At 44.8% G+C, this 15973-nt stretch overlaps 1 protein-coding gene across 8 annotated transcripts in view; it reads right to left on the reverse strand.

Moving 5' to 3' along the window:
• The window catches only part of LOC137421987 (casein kinase I), an 87346-nt gene that overhangs the window by 41626 nt on the left and 29747 nt on the right, over nt 1-15973 (reverse strand). For 7 of the 8 annotated variants that reach the window (XM_068108636.2, XM_078773018.1, XM_078773017.1 and 4 more), the window contains 4 exons: nt 5498-5732; nt 5305-5390; nt 3845-3929; nt 3240-3388 (listed from right to left, as the gene is read on the reverse strand). In XM_068108636.2, the coding sequence (XP_067964737.2) occupies nt 3240-3388; nt 3845-3929; nt 5305-5390; nt 5498-5732 (555 nt within the window). Of the gene's footprint in view, nt 1-3239; nt 3389-3844; nt 3930-5304; nt 5391-5497; nt 5733-7036; nt 7398-15973 lie in introns of those variants that run through there. The other variant, XM_078773019.1, reaches the window with a different exon arrangement.

Genomic DNA, 15973 nt, shown 5'->3' on the forward strand with positions numbered 1-15973 from the left:
GGGACATAAATACAGACGGACAAACACTGTTCTAAGACGGCTTTCCCCTACAGGCTACGCCGTAAAAATAAAACAACAAAATACAATGATAACTTTAGGCTTGGATATATGAGGGCACCTTCTAGGTTGAAACAGCAGCATAAAAGTGCGACGCTACCTTAATCATTTTCATGGCGTAGCCTGTAGGGCAACGCTGCCCAGAAAAGCGTTTGTCTGTCTGTATGTCCCCACAAACGTATACCAATCAGAGTTGAGGATCTGGTCACATGACAGGGGGATGCATTTAGTAACCATGACAGTTGCATATTTTACTAAAAGGAAATATAATAACGTTCTGTGGAACGTTTTGGGATCCCAGCAGGTGTCATAAGGAAGGTAGGAGGTTTCAGAAATTCCTCAATACAATTATAATTTTTCAGTGCGATCGACATGCAGCTGTATCCATCAAAATACCAAGGCAAATTCCTTAGTTCAGAAGTTCCCGAATCCAGAAGTGAATCCAGAAAATCCAGAAAAAATAATTATCCAAAATCCAGAAAAGTTCCCGAATCCAGAAGTGAACAAATTCTATATTTTTATTTTTATTTTTTTTGTGTACCAAGTCGAGACTCGAGTAAGAGCCAACACATATAACATATACTAAAGGGAGTGGGATACAAGAGGTGGAGAGAGGGAAGCCCAACAACAGCAGGAAACAGGAACATCAGGAGATCTGTGAAAGGGAGAGGGCTGGGGCAGGATACATGGGATAAACAAGATGGACACTACAAGGACTTTCAGGAAAGAAATCCAGGAATTTGAAGGAGGTAGATTTGGGGTGTATTAATGGGGGTAAGAAAGATCAAGGTTTTGAATGGGTGAAGAAAAGAGATTGTGGTGAACAGCTGTTTTGAACACCAGGAGGGATGAGTGGGATTGAAAAGAGTGTGGGAGTTTGTTCCAGAGGCAGGAGAAAAGAGGAATGAAAGAGTGAAGGTGAGCAGAGAGTCTTGATTTTGGCAGTTTGACCAGAAGAGGGTTGCTGGCAGATCTTGTGCTTCATACAGGAATATTTGGGGGACAGAACACAGACAGAGCAGGGGGAGCTAGGCCAAAGAGGAGTCAGCAGAAGACAGAAAGACCACCAACCTGCCTGCAGTGAGTGAGTGAAAGGCTCCAAGAATCAGCTTCATCGTGGGAGATACCAATGATTCTAAAAGCCTTGGTTTCTACAGCATGAAGCCAAGCTAGATGTGAGGCCGGAGCACCAGCCCAGAGGGGAGAGCAGTACTCCATTGAGCTGTGGATGAAAGCTTTGTATGAGGTGCGAAGCTCAGAGGTGTCCAGAAAGGACTTCGCACGACGGAGGATGCACATTCGGTGACTGGCTCTGGAGGCCAGCTTGGAAACGTGGTTTTCCCAGGAAAGATCATGGCAGATCGTGACACCCAAAAGCTTGAGTGACAGAACTTATTTGAGAGGATTGTTGAGAAAGTAGATGGGAGGGTTTTCCAGACGGTCTTTACGGAGAGACATAGTGAGAGTGTGAGATTTGTCAGGATTGAAAGACATGTTCCACTTGTTTGACCAGTTTGTGATTTTGTCCAGGTCTGCAGAGAGTGAAGAGGCTGCAGCCTGCCGATCTGAGGGTTGAGATATGGAGCGGCAGAGGGTGGAGTCATCAGCAAAGAGATAGAGAGGACTTTCCAGAGAGTCGAAGAGGTCATTAATGAAGACCAGAAAAAGCACAGGGCCCAGAACACTGCCTTGAGGAACTCTAGCCTGGACAGAAAGGGGAGATGAGAGAATTCCATTTAGAGCCACACATTGACTACAACAGGAGAGGAAGTGCATGAGCCATGCATGGAGATTTCCATGGATACGATAAGAGGAGAGTTTGTGACCAGGGCGGGGTCCCAGACTGTATCGAAGGCACGAGATATGTCAAGGGAGACAACGAAGCGAAGCCTGCTTATAGCGTGGCTAAAATATTTTTATTTGGCCGCAAAAAGCCGTGAAAACGTGAAGCACACGGCCACAAATGTAGAAGCAGATCATGCTTGTGGTTCATGGAAGACATGTTTTTTTGCGTACCTCCCGCTGCTTTGTGCATGGACGGTGGGAGATATGCTTTAGAACTGTGTTGGGCTCGCAGCTCGTGGGAAAACTGTATTTCACACCAGCGAAAAACTGCAAGTATGCGTGATACAGGGTCGCAATTTATCAACCCGAATACGCGTAACCCGCAAATGTTGGGAGTGCAAATGTCAGGATCCGACTGTACTTAGCAATTAAAGTAGAGCATTTTGGAGGAGTCTCTTGCCGTATTGAGTAGCATGCTAACCTGTTGTCTTGCATAACAGTTGTAACTAGAACGGCACTCAATCGAGCACATACCTCCGCAAGGCTGAACAGTTTATGTTTTGTATCCCACCGATAGATCTGAATCCAGATCTAAACTAAAATCTCATCAGCTTGTTCTTGTCACACACTCGACCTGTCCACCAAGTTTCATCCCAATCCGTCCAATAATCTTTTGAGATAGCGTGCGATGTATTTCGGTTTTGACCCGACCTTCCAATGGTGAAGAATCACAAATAATTCGCAGATCTGGATCCGTATCTTCACCAAAATCTAATCAAATCGTCCTTGAACACACCCAACCTATCCACCAAATCTGTCCATATCGTTTTGAGTTATCCTGCTCACAGACAATCAAACAGACAAGACAGGGGTGAAAACATAACCTCCGTCCAGCTTCATTGGCGGAGGTAAAGAGAACGCACATGCACCTAAACAGGAACTGCAACAACGATGATTTGGAGCAGTCACATGAGCAGTCCCATTCAACAGGCTCAATTGAGAATTTTGCCTTGAAAAACCAAATAAAAATGTCTATGGCAAAAGTTTCTAAGCCCAGGAAATCACAGGAGGGAGCGTGCAAGGCAACACACCAAAGAAGATAACTGCACACAGTCTATTACTGAGTGCATTATAATGAACATAAATCACTTGGAATTGAAAAAGATGATTTAAGAATGAGGTATATAATTTAATGGTGTTATCAATTTGAATTTCACATTCTTTTGAAATAAATATCAACCATTTTTACTTTCACATGGCAAGACAGTGGTTCACACAAATTGCATAGTCTACAAAATCTCAGCATTGTTTTTCTCAACATTTTAAAACAACAACAAGACCACCACAGAGATTTCTCAATTTCTGAAATTGAACACAAGAGGCAGCTGCAAACTTACAATTTGCCTTCCCGTCCAGTCAAACTCGTAATCGTATGCATAACCTTTTCGCTCAAACAGGTCCATGAAAAGCTTCCGCAAATACTCATAGTCCGGCCTCTCGAAGAAGTCGAGCCTTCGAACGTACCGAAGGTAAGTGGCCATCTCTTCTGCAAAATAAGTTTCGTTTTAAAAGGTAATGGCAGCAATTAACTCATGTTGTACAGGGTGGCTTGAAAGTCGCTTTACCCCCGCTAAATTTCTCACACCTTCCTTCCTCTCTTCCCCTCACCTTCCCCTCCGCCCTGGTATGCAGCAACACGGGAGAATGATGGAGCGTATACAGATAGAATGACTGATTAAATATTGCAAGTACAGCATAATAAAACCTGTATAATTAAAGGAGTTTAAGAACGAATGTGCTGCTGGGGGTAAAGGGGTTAAGCAACTTTCAGGCCATCTTGTACAACACAGGGGTTTGCAGATGAAAAAAAAGTGTACAAGCACAACTGCACATTCCGGTAATCACAATGGATTCAAAACTTGACAACACGAGTAGCAGAGCAAATGGCATGCTGGGGTCGAGACAAGTCGCTTGTGATGAAATAAAAAATGCAGAGAATTACCGGGAAAATTTTCACAGAGCACCTCGATTGGAGTGGCACGTTTTGTGTCCCCTATTTTTTGGTATCGCTCCTTCAGCGTATCCGCCTGAAAAAAAAAATGCACACAAGTAATTCGACTCGAAATATCTCAAAAGGAAATAAGATAGACTTTAACAGTGCAGAGCCTTGCCGACGTAGATCTACGTGAGGACTTGCACACTCACGGACCGATTTTATATTACATTTCCCGTCAAGGCGGAAAAGGGTGAGCCTAACGATCTCAACACACTCGGCAAGCACACAATAGATCTTGTAAATAATTTCAAGTGTTTTTGCGTTTGTTACCCTTGTGGCTGATCCGTAGCAACTGGAAGCCCCACACTTTGTGTGTAGGTACTTCAGAATCTGGGAAATGTATTAAGCTACCACACGTTGGCCTTGAAGGCAGTTTTGAAGCCACAAAAGACTACTATAGAGTGTATATTGGGATGTGGGACCAGGCAGTGCTGCCGCAGGCAAAACATAACCACCATGAGGCCAATAACGCCATGGCTTTTCAATGTCCAACATGCCCCGAAATCCTCGCCAGGAAAAACTCAAACAGCCGGGCATCACCCCTAGTACGAAATAAAATTTGTGATCACAGGAACACAAGTTAATTTGCAGCATCAAATTTCTCACTATACTATATTTTATTCGGCAACAAAAGGCAACCATGACATCATGCCAGCAAAGATGATATGCATTAAACATAGGGGCAATACCCTGGCGCTCACCTGGTAGAATAAACAGTGTACTGCACGACTAAAGGTATTTTAAACCAATTTCAATGGTTCCTAGAAGATAGGACAGCATGTAGAATCATACCAACATAATCATAAGACTTTAAACAAACAAACAAAAATACCAACTTTGGGGGGCAACTCCTCCCCTCCCACAACCCCATATACCTCCTCAGACCCGAATTTTTCTAATCAGTTAAACAAACTTTGGTACATCACGTGTGATGAAGGTTGTGGTCAAGTTTCATCAAAAATGTGTCTAGTTTCAGAGAAAAAAGCAAATTCCTATTTTGGGGGGTCAAACCTGGATCCACTTTGACCCCGGTAAACCCCCTTAGACCCCGATTTTTTTTTTAATACCGTGAACAAACTTTAGTCACAACACAACACATCATTTGTGCCAAGTTTGGTCACAATCCCTTCAGCGGTTTTGGAAAAGAAGTTGAAAGTGTTTATAGACGGACGGACTGACGACGCACCATCGCATAAGCTCCCCTGAACTTTGTTCCAGGTGAGATAAAAATCTGATAGAAAGTTTGTTGAATCCAACATAATCCTTCCTACAAGCCGTTAAGGTAAGGCTCTCTAGGACGAAGAAAAGGTACATCGTGGTTTTCCAGAAGGAAATTGGAATGGGAAGAGAAATAAATGGAGAGAAATACTGCACTGAAGCAACCATGATAAGTCCAAAATAATTACCTTAAGGCCTTGCCAGGGAAGGCTGCCACGAAGGAAGTACATGAACATGTGTCCAAGAGCTTCAAGGTCATCTCTCCGACTTTGCTCTGCAATGAAGAGCAATATGGTCCTGTTATTCGATTTTAGAGGGGATAGAATAGGCCAATGGATATGAAAGATGGACGCCCTGTTAGCAACTCCCACCCACCCTAACCTTTCCCGAGGTGTGTATTTATGCTCATGTAGCGAGCAGTGCCCGTGAGGCTCTTGTGCTCTCTGTACGAGATGTGCTTCTTCGTTTCTGGATCGATGTAATCCTTGGCAAGGCCAAAGTCTATGATATGGATGACATGTTGTTTGCTCGAGTTCTGCCGGCCCACCAAAAAGTTCTCTGGCTTTACGTCGCGGTAGATAAGGTTCCGCGAATGCACATACTCCATGCGAGACAGCTGTCAGGCAAAATGAAAGGAACCAGTGAGGAAAAATACAATGGAGAACCAAAGACAAAAACACCTTCCCAAAAATAGTTTAGTGAAAGAATGTCAGGCAAAAAGAGAACTGTTTATCAAATTAAATTAAGGAGGGAGGCAGGGTTGAATAGTTTGGATGACAACAGTGGGACAAGCACAGACAAACAAGTTGTTCTATACACATACAGTGCCCTCCATAAGTATTGGAACAGAGAAGTCAAATTTGTTATTTTTGCTATATGAATGATCGTTTTAAGGCCATTTTCCCCGCTAGAGTGGGGGTTAGCCTTGCGGGCCCCATGACAATCATGGTTCCCTGTTTGAGGCAATGTTTTTATGGCCGGATGCCCTTCCTGACGCCAACCCTTGGTCACGCTCTTACGATGCGCAGGGATACGGTGTACCTATTCTAAATCGGGGTACACACCGGGATCGTTCATCCCAGCAAGCTGGTACTCAATTTGCCGACCTCGGAAGGATGACAGGCTGAGTCAACCCTCTGGCGTTAATTCAGCGAACGACCGGGATTCGAACCCAGGATCCTAGGATCCCAAGCCGGCACCCTGACCGCTAAGCCAACACCAGGCATATATACTCGAGAAATCTGGATGTGACATCAAAATATGAATATGAGGCAAGAATACAGAATTTTATTTCTTGGTATTTCTATGGTTTTACCATTGTAGAACAATAGCACTGCACATGCTCAGTCCCCCCATTTTTAGGTAATCATAAGTATTGAAACAAATAACTGACAGGTGTTTCTTGTCGCATTGATTGTTCACAAATAAAAGAGCTGTGACCACGTCTAGTCTTGGTTTGAGCCTGATATTTTTCCTTTGGAGTTGAGACATAAACCAACATGAAGACCATATAACTCTCCATGAAAGAAAAGCAAGAAATTTGGAAGCTGAAAGACCTCAATAATTAAATTATAACCAGAGCACAATAATTTGGCATAGCAAATACAACAATTTGGAATATCTTGTAAAAATATAAATATAAATAAAACACTCGTGGACATACCAATAGACAACAGCCAGATCAGCCAAGGAAAACAACTACAATTGATGACAAAAACATAGGGGCAATACCCCTGGCGCTCACCTGGTAGAATAAACAGTATACTGCACTGACTAAAGGTATTTTAAACCAATTTCAATACTTGCCAGAAGACAGGGCAGCATGTAGAATCATACTAACATGATCATAAGACTTTAAATAAACAAACAAAAAAAAACAAATTTTGGGGGACAACACCCCTCCCTTCCCACCCCGTGTACCTCTTCAGACACCAATATTTCCAATTCCTTGAAGAAGCATTGGTACATCACGGATGATGAAGGTTGTGGTGAAGTTTCATCAAAATTGTGTGTGTAGGTTCTGAGAAAAAAAGCAAATACCTATTTTGGGGGGCAAGCTCCCACCCTCCCCCCATAGACCACCTGAGACCCCAATTTATTTTTAATGCCAGGAACAAACATTGGTACAACACAGGTGATTAAGGTTGTGGCTAAGTTTCATCAGAATTGCATATGTAGTTTCTGAGAAGAAAGCAAATACCTATTTTGGGGGGCAGCCCCCCTGTAGATCCCCCAAGGGGCAGATTTTTTTAAATGTCATGAACAAACGTTGGTACATCACGGGTGGTCAAGGTTGTGGTGAAGTTTTATCAAAACCATGTATGTAGTTTCTGAGAAGAAAGCAAACGCTGATTTTGGGGTCAACCCCCCCGTAGACCCCAAATTAAGCAGTTTTTTTTTTTAATGCCATAAACAAACTTTGGTACATCATGGGTGGTGAAGGTTGTGGTAAAGTTTCATCGAAATTGTGTGTGTAGTTTCAGAGGAAAAAGCCAATGCCTATTTTGGGGGGGTCAAACCTGGATCCACTTTGACCCCTGGTAAAACCCCTTAGACCCCGACTCATTTAATACCATGAACAGACTTGAGTTGCAACATACCAGATGCCATTTTAGCCAAGTTGTGTCAAAATCTCATCACCAGTTTCTGAGAATAAATTGCAAGTGTTTACTGACTGAAAAGGGTGGAAAGGGTGGAAATGCGAATGGTTCGATGGATGTGCGGAGTATCGTTGAGAGAGAGGAAGACAAATGATGAATTGCGAAAGATGATGGGAATATTGCCCGTGATTGATGCTGTGAAGAGGAACAGGTTGAGATGATTTGGTCATGTGTTGAGGAAGGATGAAAGTGACTGGTTGAGAAGAGTGATGGAAATTAATGTAGAAGGAAGTAGAGGACGGGGTAGACCGAGAAAGACTTGGCTAAAGATGGTGGAAGAAGAAATGTGGGCAAAGGGGTTAACAAGGAGAGATGCAGAAAATAGGGCAAAATGGAGAAGATTGTCATGGGGACCGCAAGGCTAACCCCCGCTCTAGCAGGGAAAATGGCCTTAAAATGCATGTTGTTACTGACTGACCAAAGGACGATGTGCCATCCCATAATCTCCCCGGAACTACGTTCCAGGTAAGGTAAAATCATCAGAAGTGTGAATAAAAACCCTAAAACAACTGCCAATAACATCACCAACAACCTCCAGAGTGCAGGGATTACGGTATCACAATCTACTGTTCGCAGAAGACTTCGACAGCAGAATTACAAAGGCTACACCGCAAGATGTAAGCCTCTCATCAGCAACAAAATCGAGGCCAGATTAGAATTTGCTAAACAAGTACAGAGGTAAGCCAGTAGAATTCTACAGCAAAGCTTGATGGACAGAGGATAAACCTTTACCAAATCGATGGAAAGGCGAAAGTGTGCAGAAAGGAAGGAACTGCATGTGATCCAAAGCATACTACCTCATCTGTGAAGCATACTACCTCATCTGTGAAGCATACTACCTCATGTGTGAAGCATGGTGGAGGTAGTGTCAAGGCTTGGGCTTGCATGGCTGCCTCTGGGACTGGCTCGCTCATCTTTATTGATGATGTAACTAATGATGGCAGCAGCAGAATGAATTCGGAAGTGTACAAAAACATTTTGTCTGCCTATGTATAATAAAAGTTCTCCAAACTCATTGGCCGCCGCTTCAACATGCAGCAAGACAATGCCCCAAACACACCGCCAAAGCAACCAAGGAGTTCATCAGGGTAAACAAGTGGAAGGTTTTGGACTGGCCGAGTCAATCTCCTGATTGAAATCCAATGGAGCATGCACCATACTCATCTCTTGATGTCAAATCCAAATTTATTCAGTACATAACAATAAAAACAAATTTGACTTCACTGTTCGAATACTTATTATATTATCTAGTGTTTGTTATTCTTTCCCGGCCGAACTGCAGCACCTGGAAGGCCAAAATTTTGGGTGTAGGTACTTCACAATCTGGGCAAGGTTTTACACTACAACACGTTGGCCTTGACATCCTTTTTGAGGCCACCAAAGGCGGCTATTAAGTGTATTATGATGTGGGGGCAGGCAATGTCACTGCAGGCCAGCACAAAAGGTAACCACCACAAGACCAATAACTCCACAATTTTTCAGTGTCCCACACATACCTAAATAACCACCAGCCGAGTATCTTCCTCCCCTCCCCCCCCCCCCCCCCCCCAACACCCGAAAGCACCAGGCAGCCCTGGGTTGTGATATATAAATAAATAGAATCATAATAAAATACACAAAATGGAGTCGTTCTATTTTTGGCAGTGATGTATTCGGTCGTTACTTATCAAATCAAATCTCAACCAAACTTGACCGGATGTCACACGATGGAGGTTGTAGCAACTTCATCCCCCACAGCAAAGGGGGGATTCCGCCGTGGGCGAAATCTGTGTTAACGTGTATAATTGAGTTAAGATAGCTAATCATGGTGTTTTTCTAAGATCACTTCCAATAACAAAGGTAAATAGATGGTATTCATAGAATACTTACCCTGCGCAGTCAACTTGGTGTGAGCCAACTCTTCTGTTTTTGAACATTTCTTTTTTTTTATCCAATATGGCTGCCAGACCACGTGAGCGATGACATCAAAAATTTATATTCTCTAAACAATTGTTGCATAGATCATGCTCAATAAATTTCAAACTGATTAGACCAAGTGTTGTCCCTGTCGAATTATGACGTCATAATTATTGCACCAATGACGTCATCGTTAATAACACCTATTCCCCATATGGAGATATTTACAATGAGCCACGTTTTAATTTTTCCCATAGAGCGGTTTTGGAGATATAGAGGTGCAACGTTTTCCTGTTTTTCCAAGATGGCGCCTGTAACACATGACCTAAGACGTCATGATTTATCATAAAAATATTCTAAAGGAGGAGGTGCTCCTATGGTGAAAATTTTGTGTCCATCAGACCAACAGTTGCTGAAGAAAAAAAAAATTATGATCGGATGGATAAGTGTTGTATTTGTCGAATTATAGCGTCATAATTAAGGCACTGATGACATCATAATCAACATATCTTATTCCCCATGGTGAGCACTTGACAATGAGCCACGTTTCCATTTTGCGGTTTGGGAGATATAGAGGTGTAACGTTTTTCCAAGATGGTGCCTGCAACACGTGACCTATGACATCATAATATTCGCTAAAATATTCTACAGGAGGCCGCCCTCCCATGGTGAAAATTTAATGTCAATCGGACCAACGGTTGCCGAGAAAATGATTTTTTTAAATGCAGACATGGCACACATGTACGTATATACGTACGTAACTGAATGCTTAACCCCGCTTTTCGCTTCGCGAGCACAGGGTAACAAGAACAGCACTTGGGACAGTGGATACCTCAGCCAGGCTGAAGAGTTTACGTTGTCTCTCCCAATGATAGACCGGATCTGGATCTGGAATATGAATTGAATGATATTCAATCATTTTATATCGTACGTATATACGTACATGTGTGCCGTGTCTGCATTTAAAAAAAAAAAAATCTGGATCTGAACCAAAATCCAATCAGCTTGTTCTTGCCATCGAACCAAACTCATCCACGATGTTTTGTCATATACAGTGCATTCAGAAAGTATTCAGACCCATTCACTTTTTTCACATTTTGTTATGTTGCAGCCTCATGTTGAAATCGTTTAAATTCATTTTTTCCCTCATCAATCTACACTCAATACCCCATAATGACAAAGAGAAAACAGGATTTTAGAAAGTTTTGGAAATGTATTAAAAAGAAAAAACGGAAATATCACATTGACATAAGTATTCATACCCTGTGCTATGACACTTGAAATTTAGCTCAGGTGCCTCCCATTTCTCTTGATCATCTATGAGATGTTTCTACACATTCATTGGAGTCCACCTGTGGTAAATTCAATTGATTGGACATGATTTTGAAAGGCACAACAAAACAACAACAACATGCATTTTAAGGCCATTTTCCTTACTAGAGCGGGGGTTAGCCTTGCTAACCATGACAATCTTCTCCATTTTGCCCTATTCTCTACATCTCTCCTTGTTAACCCCCTTGCCCGCATTTCTTCGTCCACCATCTTTAGCCAAGTCTTTCTCGGTCTTCCCCGTCCTCTACTTCCTTCTACATTCATTTCCATCACTCTTCTCAACCAGTCACTTTCATCCTTCCTCAACACATGACCAAACCATCTCAACCTGTTCCTCTTCACAGCATCAATCACAGGCCCTATTCCCATCATCTTTCGCAATTCATCATTTGTCTTCCTCTCTCTCAACGATACTCCGCACATCCATCGAACCATTCGCATTTCCACCCTTTCCAACCTTCGTTGCTGCTCTACGTTCATTACCCATGTCTCGCTCCCATAAATCATAACATTTCTCACACATGCAGCATACACCTTTCCCTTCAGCTTCAACGACACTCCCCTCATCATCAGCACGCCACTCAGTTCCCGAAACTTCTTCCATGCACATCTCACTCTAGCAACCGTTGCCGAGTCTGATCCACCTTCTCCATTCAGCATGTTTTGAAAGGCACACACCTGTCTATATAAGGTCTCACAGCTGACAATGCATATCAGAGCAAAAACCAAGCCATGAGGTCGAAGGAACTGCCTGCAGAGCTCAGAGACAGGATTGTGTCGAGGCACAGATCTGGGGAAGCCTACAAAAACATTTCTGCTGCATTGAAGGTTCCCAAGAGCACAGTGGCCTCCATAATTCTTAAAAGGAAGAAGTTTGGAACAACCACGACTCTTCCTGGAGCTGGCCGCCCGGCCAAACTGAGCAATCGGGGGAGCAGGGCCTTGTTAAGAGAGGGGACCAAGAACCCGAATTGGTCACTCTGGCTGAGCTCCAGAGATCCTGTGTGGAGATGGGAGAAACTTCCAGAAGGACAATCATCACTGCAACACTCCACCGATCTGGGCTTTATGGCAGAGTGGCCAGACGGAAGCCTCTCCTCAGTGAAATACACATGAAAGCCCAGAGAATCTTGTTTCTCACAGTCTGAGAGTCCTTCAGGTGCTTTTTTGCAAACTCCAAGTGGGCTTTCGTTTTTGCTCCGATATGCATCGTCAGCTGTGAGACCTTATATAGACAGGTGTGTGCCTTTCCAAATCATGTCCAATCAATTGCATTTACCACAGGTGGACTCCAATCAAGGTGTAGAAACATCTCAAAGATGATCAAGAGAAATGGGAGGCACCTGAACTAAATTTCAAGTGTCATAGCAAAGGGTATGAATACTTATGTCAATGTGATATTTCAGTTTTTTATTTTTAATAAATTTGCAAAACTTTCCAAAATCCTGTTTTCTCTTTGTCATTATGGGGTATTGAGTGGAGATTGATGAGGGAAAAATGAATTTGAACGATTTCAGCATAAGGCTGCAACATAACAAAATGTGAAAAAAGTGAAGGGGTCTGAATACTTTCTGAATGCACTGAATTGTCCACAACTTTTTGAGACCGTGCTTTCTACCCTTTTTGGCCCCATCTCTCAATGGTGAAGAATCACAAAAAAATTCTCGTATCCGGATCCGGCTACGGACGCTCACCAAAATATAATAAATTCATCCTAATCACATATCAAATCTGTCCACCAAATTTTGGCCGAATCCATAAACAACTGAGATATCCTGCTCACAAACAGCCAACCAGACAAACAAAGAGACAAAGAGACAGGGGTAAAAACATAACCTCCTTTCACCTTCACTAGACGGAGGTAACAATACTTTTCTATATGGTGCTTTATTAGTACTTGGGGTCCAAGAAACTCTGTGGTACCATTAAAAATTGAGGGCGCTAATTGTAGAAACTAGGGCATGCCCGTACTATATATATATATCTAAAATTATATCCCCCCCCTCTATTTACATGAAATGGTTTGGTCCAAAGCGAACGGCTTGCGAGTACGGTGACAATCCCCCCCCCTCTATTTACATGAAATGGTTTGGTCCAAAGCGAACCGCTTGCGAGTACGGTGACAATCCCCCCCCTCTATTTACATGAAATGGTTTGGTCCAAAGCGAACGGCTTGCGGAGTTTGGTAAAGAAATCGCCATAGCGTGCACAAACGCGCAGGAAAGCGAAAGAATCGCAAAGTAGTTTTAATTAGTTTTAAAACATAGTTTAACGCCAACATAGTTTGCCAACGTGAAATAAATGAATACGCTCTCAAATGTGCCGTCCGAGGCAGAGTCTGTTCGCCACGTTCGGCACACGTGATAGCTCGCTGCTCTCTGATTGGTTGAATCGTTTTTTGGACATAGCTCGCTAACTACTTGTCCGATTAATATGAAACCTTGAAAAGGCACATCCTCGGGTCCCCAGCAATATACCTGGCAAGTTTAAAGTATATCGGACCCGTGGTTGTCGAGAAACAGCGGTCACAGACATACAGACATACATACATACATACATACATACACACAGAGATTACTGGAATTATAGATAGATAAACCATTCAACAGCAATAAGCCTTTCCCCATACTATAGGGGGAGGTGTAACTCTGCTATAGTGGGAGGGGTAACCATGCCATAGTGGGAGGGGTAACCATGCCATAGTGGGAGGGGTAACCATGCCATAGGGGGGGGGGGGGTAACCACGCCATAGGGGGAGGGGTAACCACGCCATAGGGGGAGGGGTAACCACGCCATGTGGGAAGGGGGTAACCACGCCATGGGGGAAGGGGTAACCACGCCATGGGGGAAGGGGTAACCACGCCATGGGGGAAGAGGTAACCACGCCATGGGGGAAGGCTTCACTCTGCCATAGAGGGGGTGAGGGGAAGGCTTCACTCTGCCATAGAGGGGGTGAGGGGAAGGCTTCACTCTGCCATAGAGGGGGTGAGGGGAAGGCTTCACTCTGCCATAGAGGGGGTGAGGGGAAGGCTTCACTCTGCCATAGAGGGGGTGAGGGGAAGGCTTCACTCTGCCATAGAGGGGGTGAGGGGAAGGCTTCACTCTGCCATAGAGGGGGTGAGGGGAAGGCTTCACTCTGCCATAGAAGGGGTGAGGGGAAGGCTTCACTCTGCCATAGAGGGGGTGAGGGGAAGGCTTCACTCTGCCACAGGGGAAGGCTTCACTCTGCCACAGGGGAAGGCTTCACTCTGCCACAGGGGAAGGCTTCACTCTGCCACAGGGGAAGGCTTCACTCTGCCACAGGGGAAGGCTTCACTCTGCCACAGGGGAAGGCTTCACTCTGCCACAGGGGAAGGCTTCACTCCGCCACAGGGGAAGGCTTCACTCCGCCACAGGGGAAGGCTTCACTCCGCCACAGGGGAAGGCTTCACTCCGCCACAGGGGAAGGCTTCACTCCGCCACAGGGGAAGGCTTCACTCCGCCACAGGGGAAGGCTTCACTCCGCCACAGGGGAAGGCTTCACTCCGCCATAGGGGAAGGCTTCACTCCGCCATAGGGGAAGGCTTCACTCCGCCATAGGGGAAGGCTTCACTCCGCCATAGGGGAAGGCTTCACTCCGCCATAGGGGAAGGCTTCACTCCGCCATAGGGGAAGGCTTCACTCCGCCATAGGGGAAGGCTTCACTCCGCCATAGGGGAAGGCTTCACTCTGCCATAGGGGAAGGCTTCACTCTGCCATAGGGGAAGGCTTCACTCTGCCATAGGGGAAGGCTTCACTCTGCCATAGGGGAAGGCTTCACTCTGCCATAGGGGAAGGCTTCACTCTGCCATAGGGGAAGGCTTCACTCTGCCATAGGGGAAGGCTTCACTCTGCCATAGGGGAAGGCTTCACTCTGCCATAATATTGTTGCGGTTTTGAGAACCCCTCATTTGTAAATAATTCTTGTAAATAATTCTCTTCATTTAATAAGGTCGCACCCATAGTTAGTCCACAAGCAACACGTAGGACACCATAGGACTTTAGTTATTCCTTAATATGTTTCAAATAAGGCTTTGTTCCCAATAGTTGAATCTGCGTTGCATTAATTAAATAAGATAGGTCCTTTTCCATTCCATTCATTTTGCGGCTTGACTCTCTCCAAATTGTGGTACGCGCCTTGCCAGCAGCGTTCGCTGCCTTAGCGCCGCCATTACGCACGCGGTCAAGCTTGGAGAAGAAGGGGGCGGAGCGCCCAGAACGAGGCGTAACCCTGTCATCGACCCGTAAGGGGCGGAGCCGGTGAGCCCTGGCTAACCAACCAAGGCTGAGGTGAGCTCACCGGTGGGCGGAGTGCGAGAATACGCGGCTTGATTTCTAAGCGCACTATATAAGCGCAAGCGCGGCGCTTTTACACAGAGGGAGAGAGAGAGAAGTGCTGAGAGGAGGAGGTGCTAAGAGAGAGAAGAGAGAAAGGGCACGCAGAAGAGAGAGAGGGCATGCAGAAGAGAGAGAGGGCATGCAGAAGAGAGAGAGACGTGGGGGTTCTCGCATTGCTGCAATAGGCTGAGGCCCTCTAGACCACTATTGTTGCCGGTTGTTGAGCTCGTTTGTACCAGATGCGCGAGGAATCATTGAGCGGCGCTGAACACCTGAGAAGCTAAGTAAGGAGGTCACGAGCAGAGAACTGCGCATACGGACTTGCGAAGGACTACCCCCCCCCCCGCCATGTGTAAGGTCCGATCGTGCGCCAGCGACACGCAAGCTGCCTCCCATTCTCCAGCCTGGACCGGAGCCGGATCTCAACGCCCTACCATCTGCTTGGACCCTTCTCCTCCTACCACTACCCTCCCGTGTAAGTCTGTTTGTTCGTCCTGGGGTTAAGTAAGACTGTATAGGTAAGGTTGCACTGTGTCCTGCTTCTTCTTCTTCTTGTATATTCTTTCCCTTTCGTTTCCTCTTTGGGTTTTTGTACATAATTAATAAATCATAT

The sequence above is a fragment of the Myxine glutinosa genome, chromosome 2, assembly GCF_964187855.1.
Source record: "Myxine glutinosa chromosome 2, kmMyxGlut1.1, whole genome shotgun sequence".
In the NCBI taxonomy this organism is placed as follows: domain Eukaryota; kingdom Metazoa; phylum Chordata; class Myxini; order Myxiniformes; family Myxinidae; genus Myxine; species Myxine glutinosa.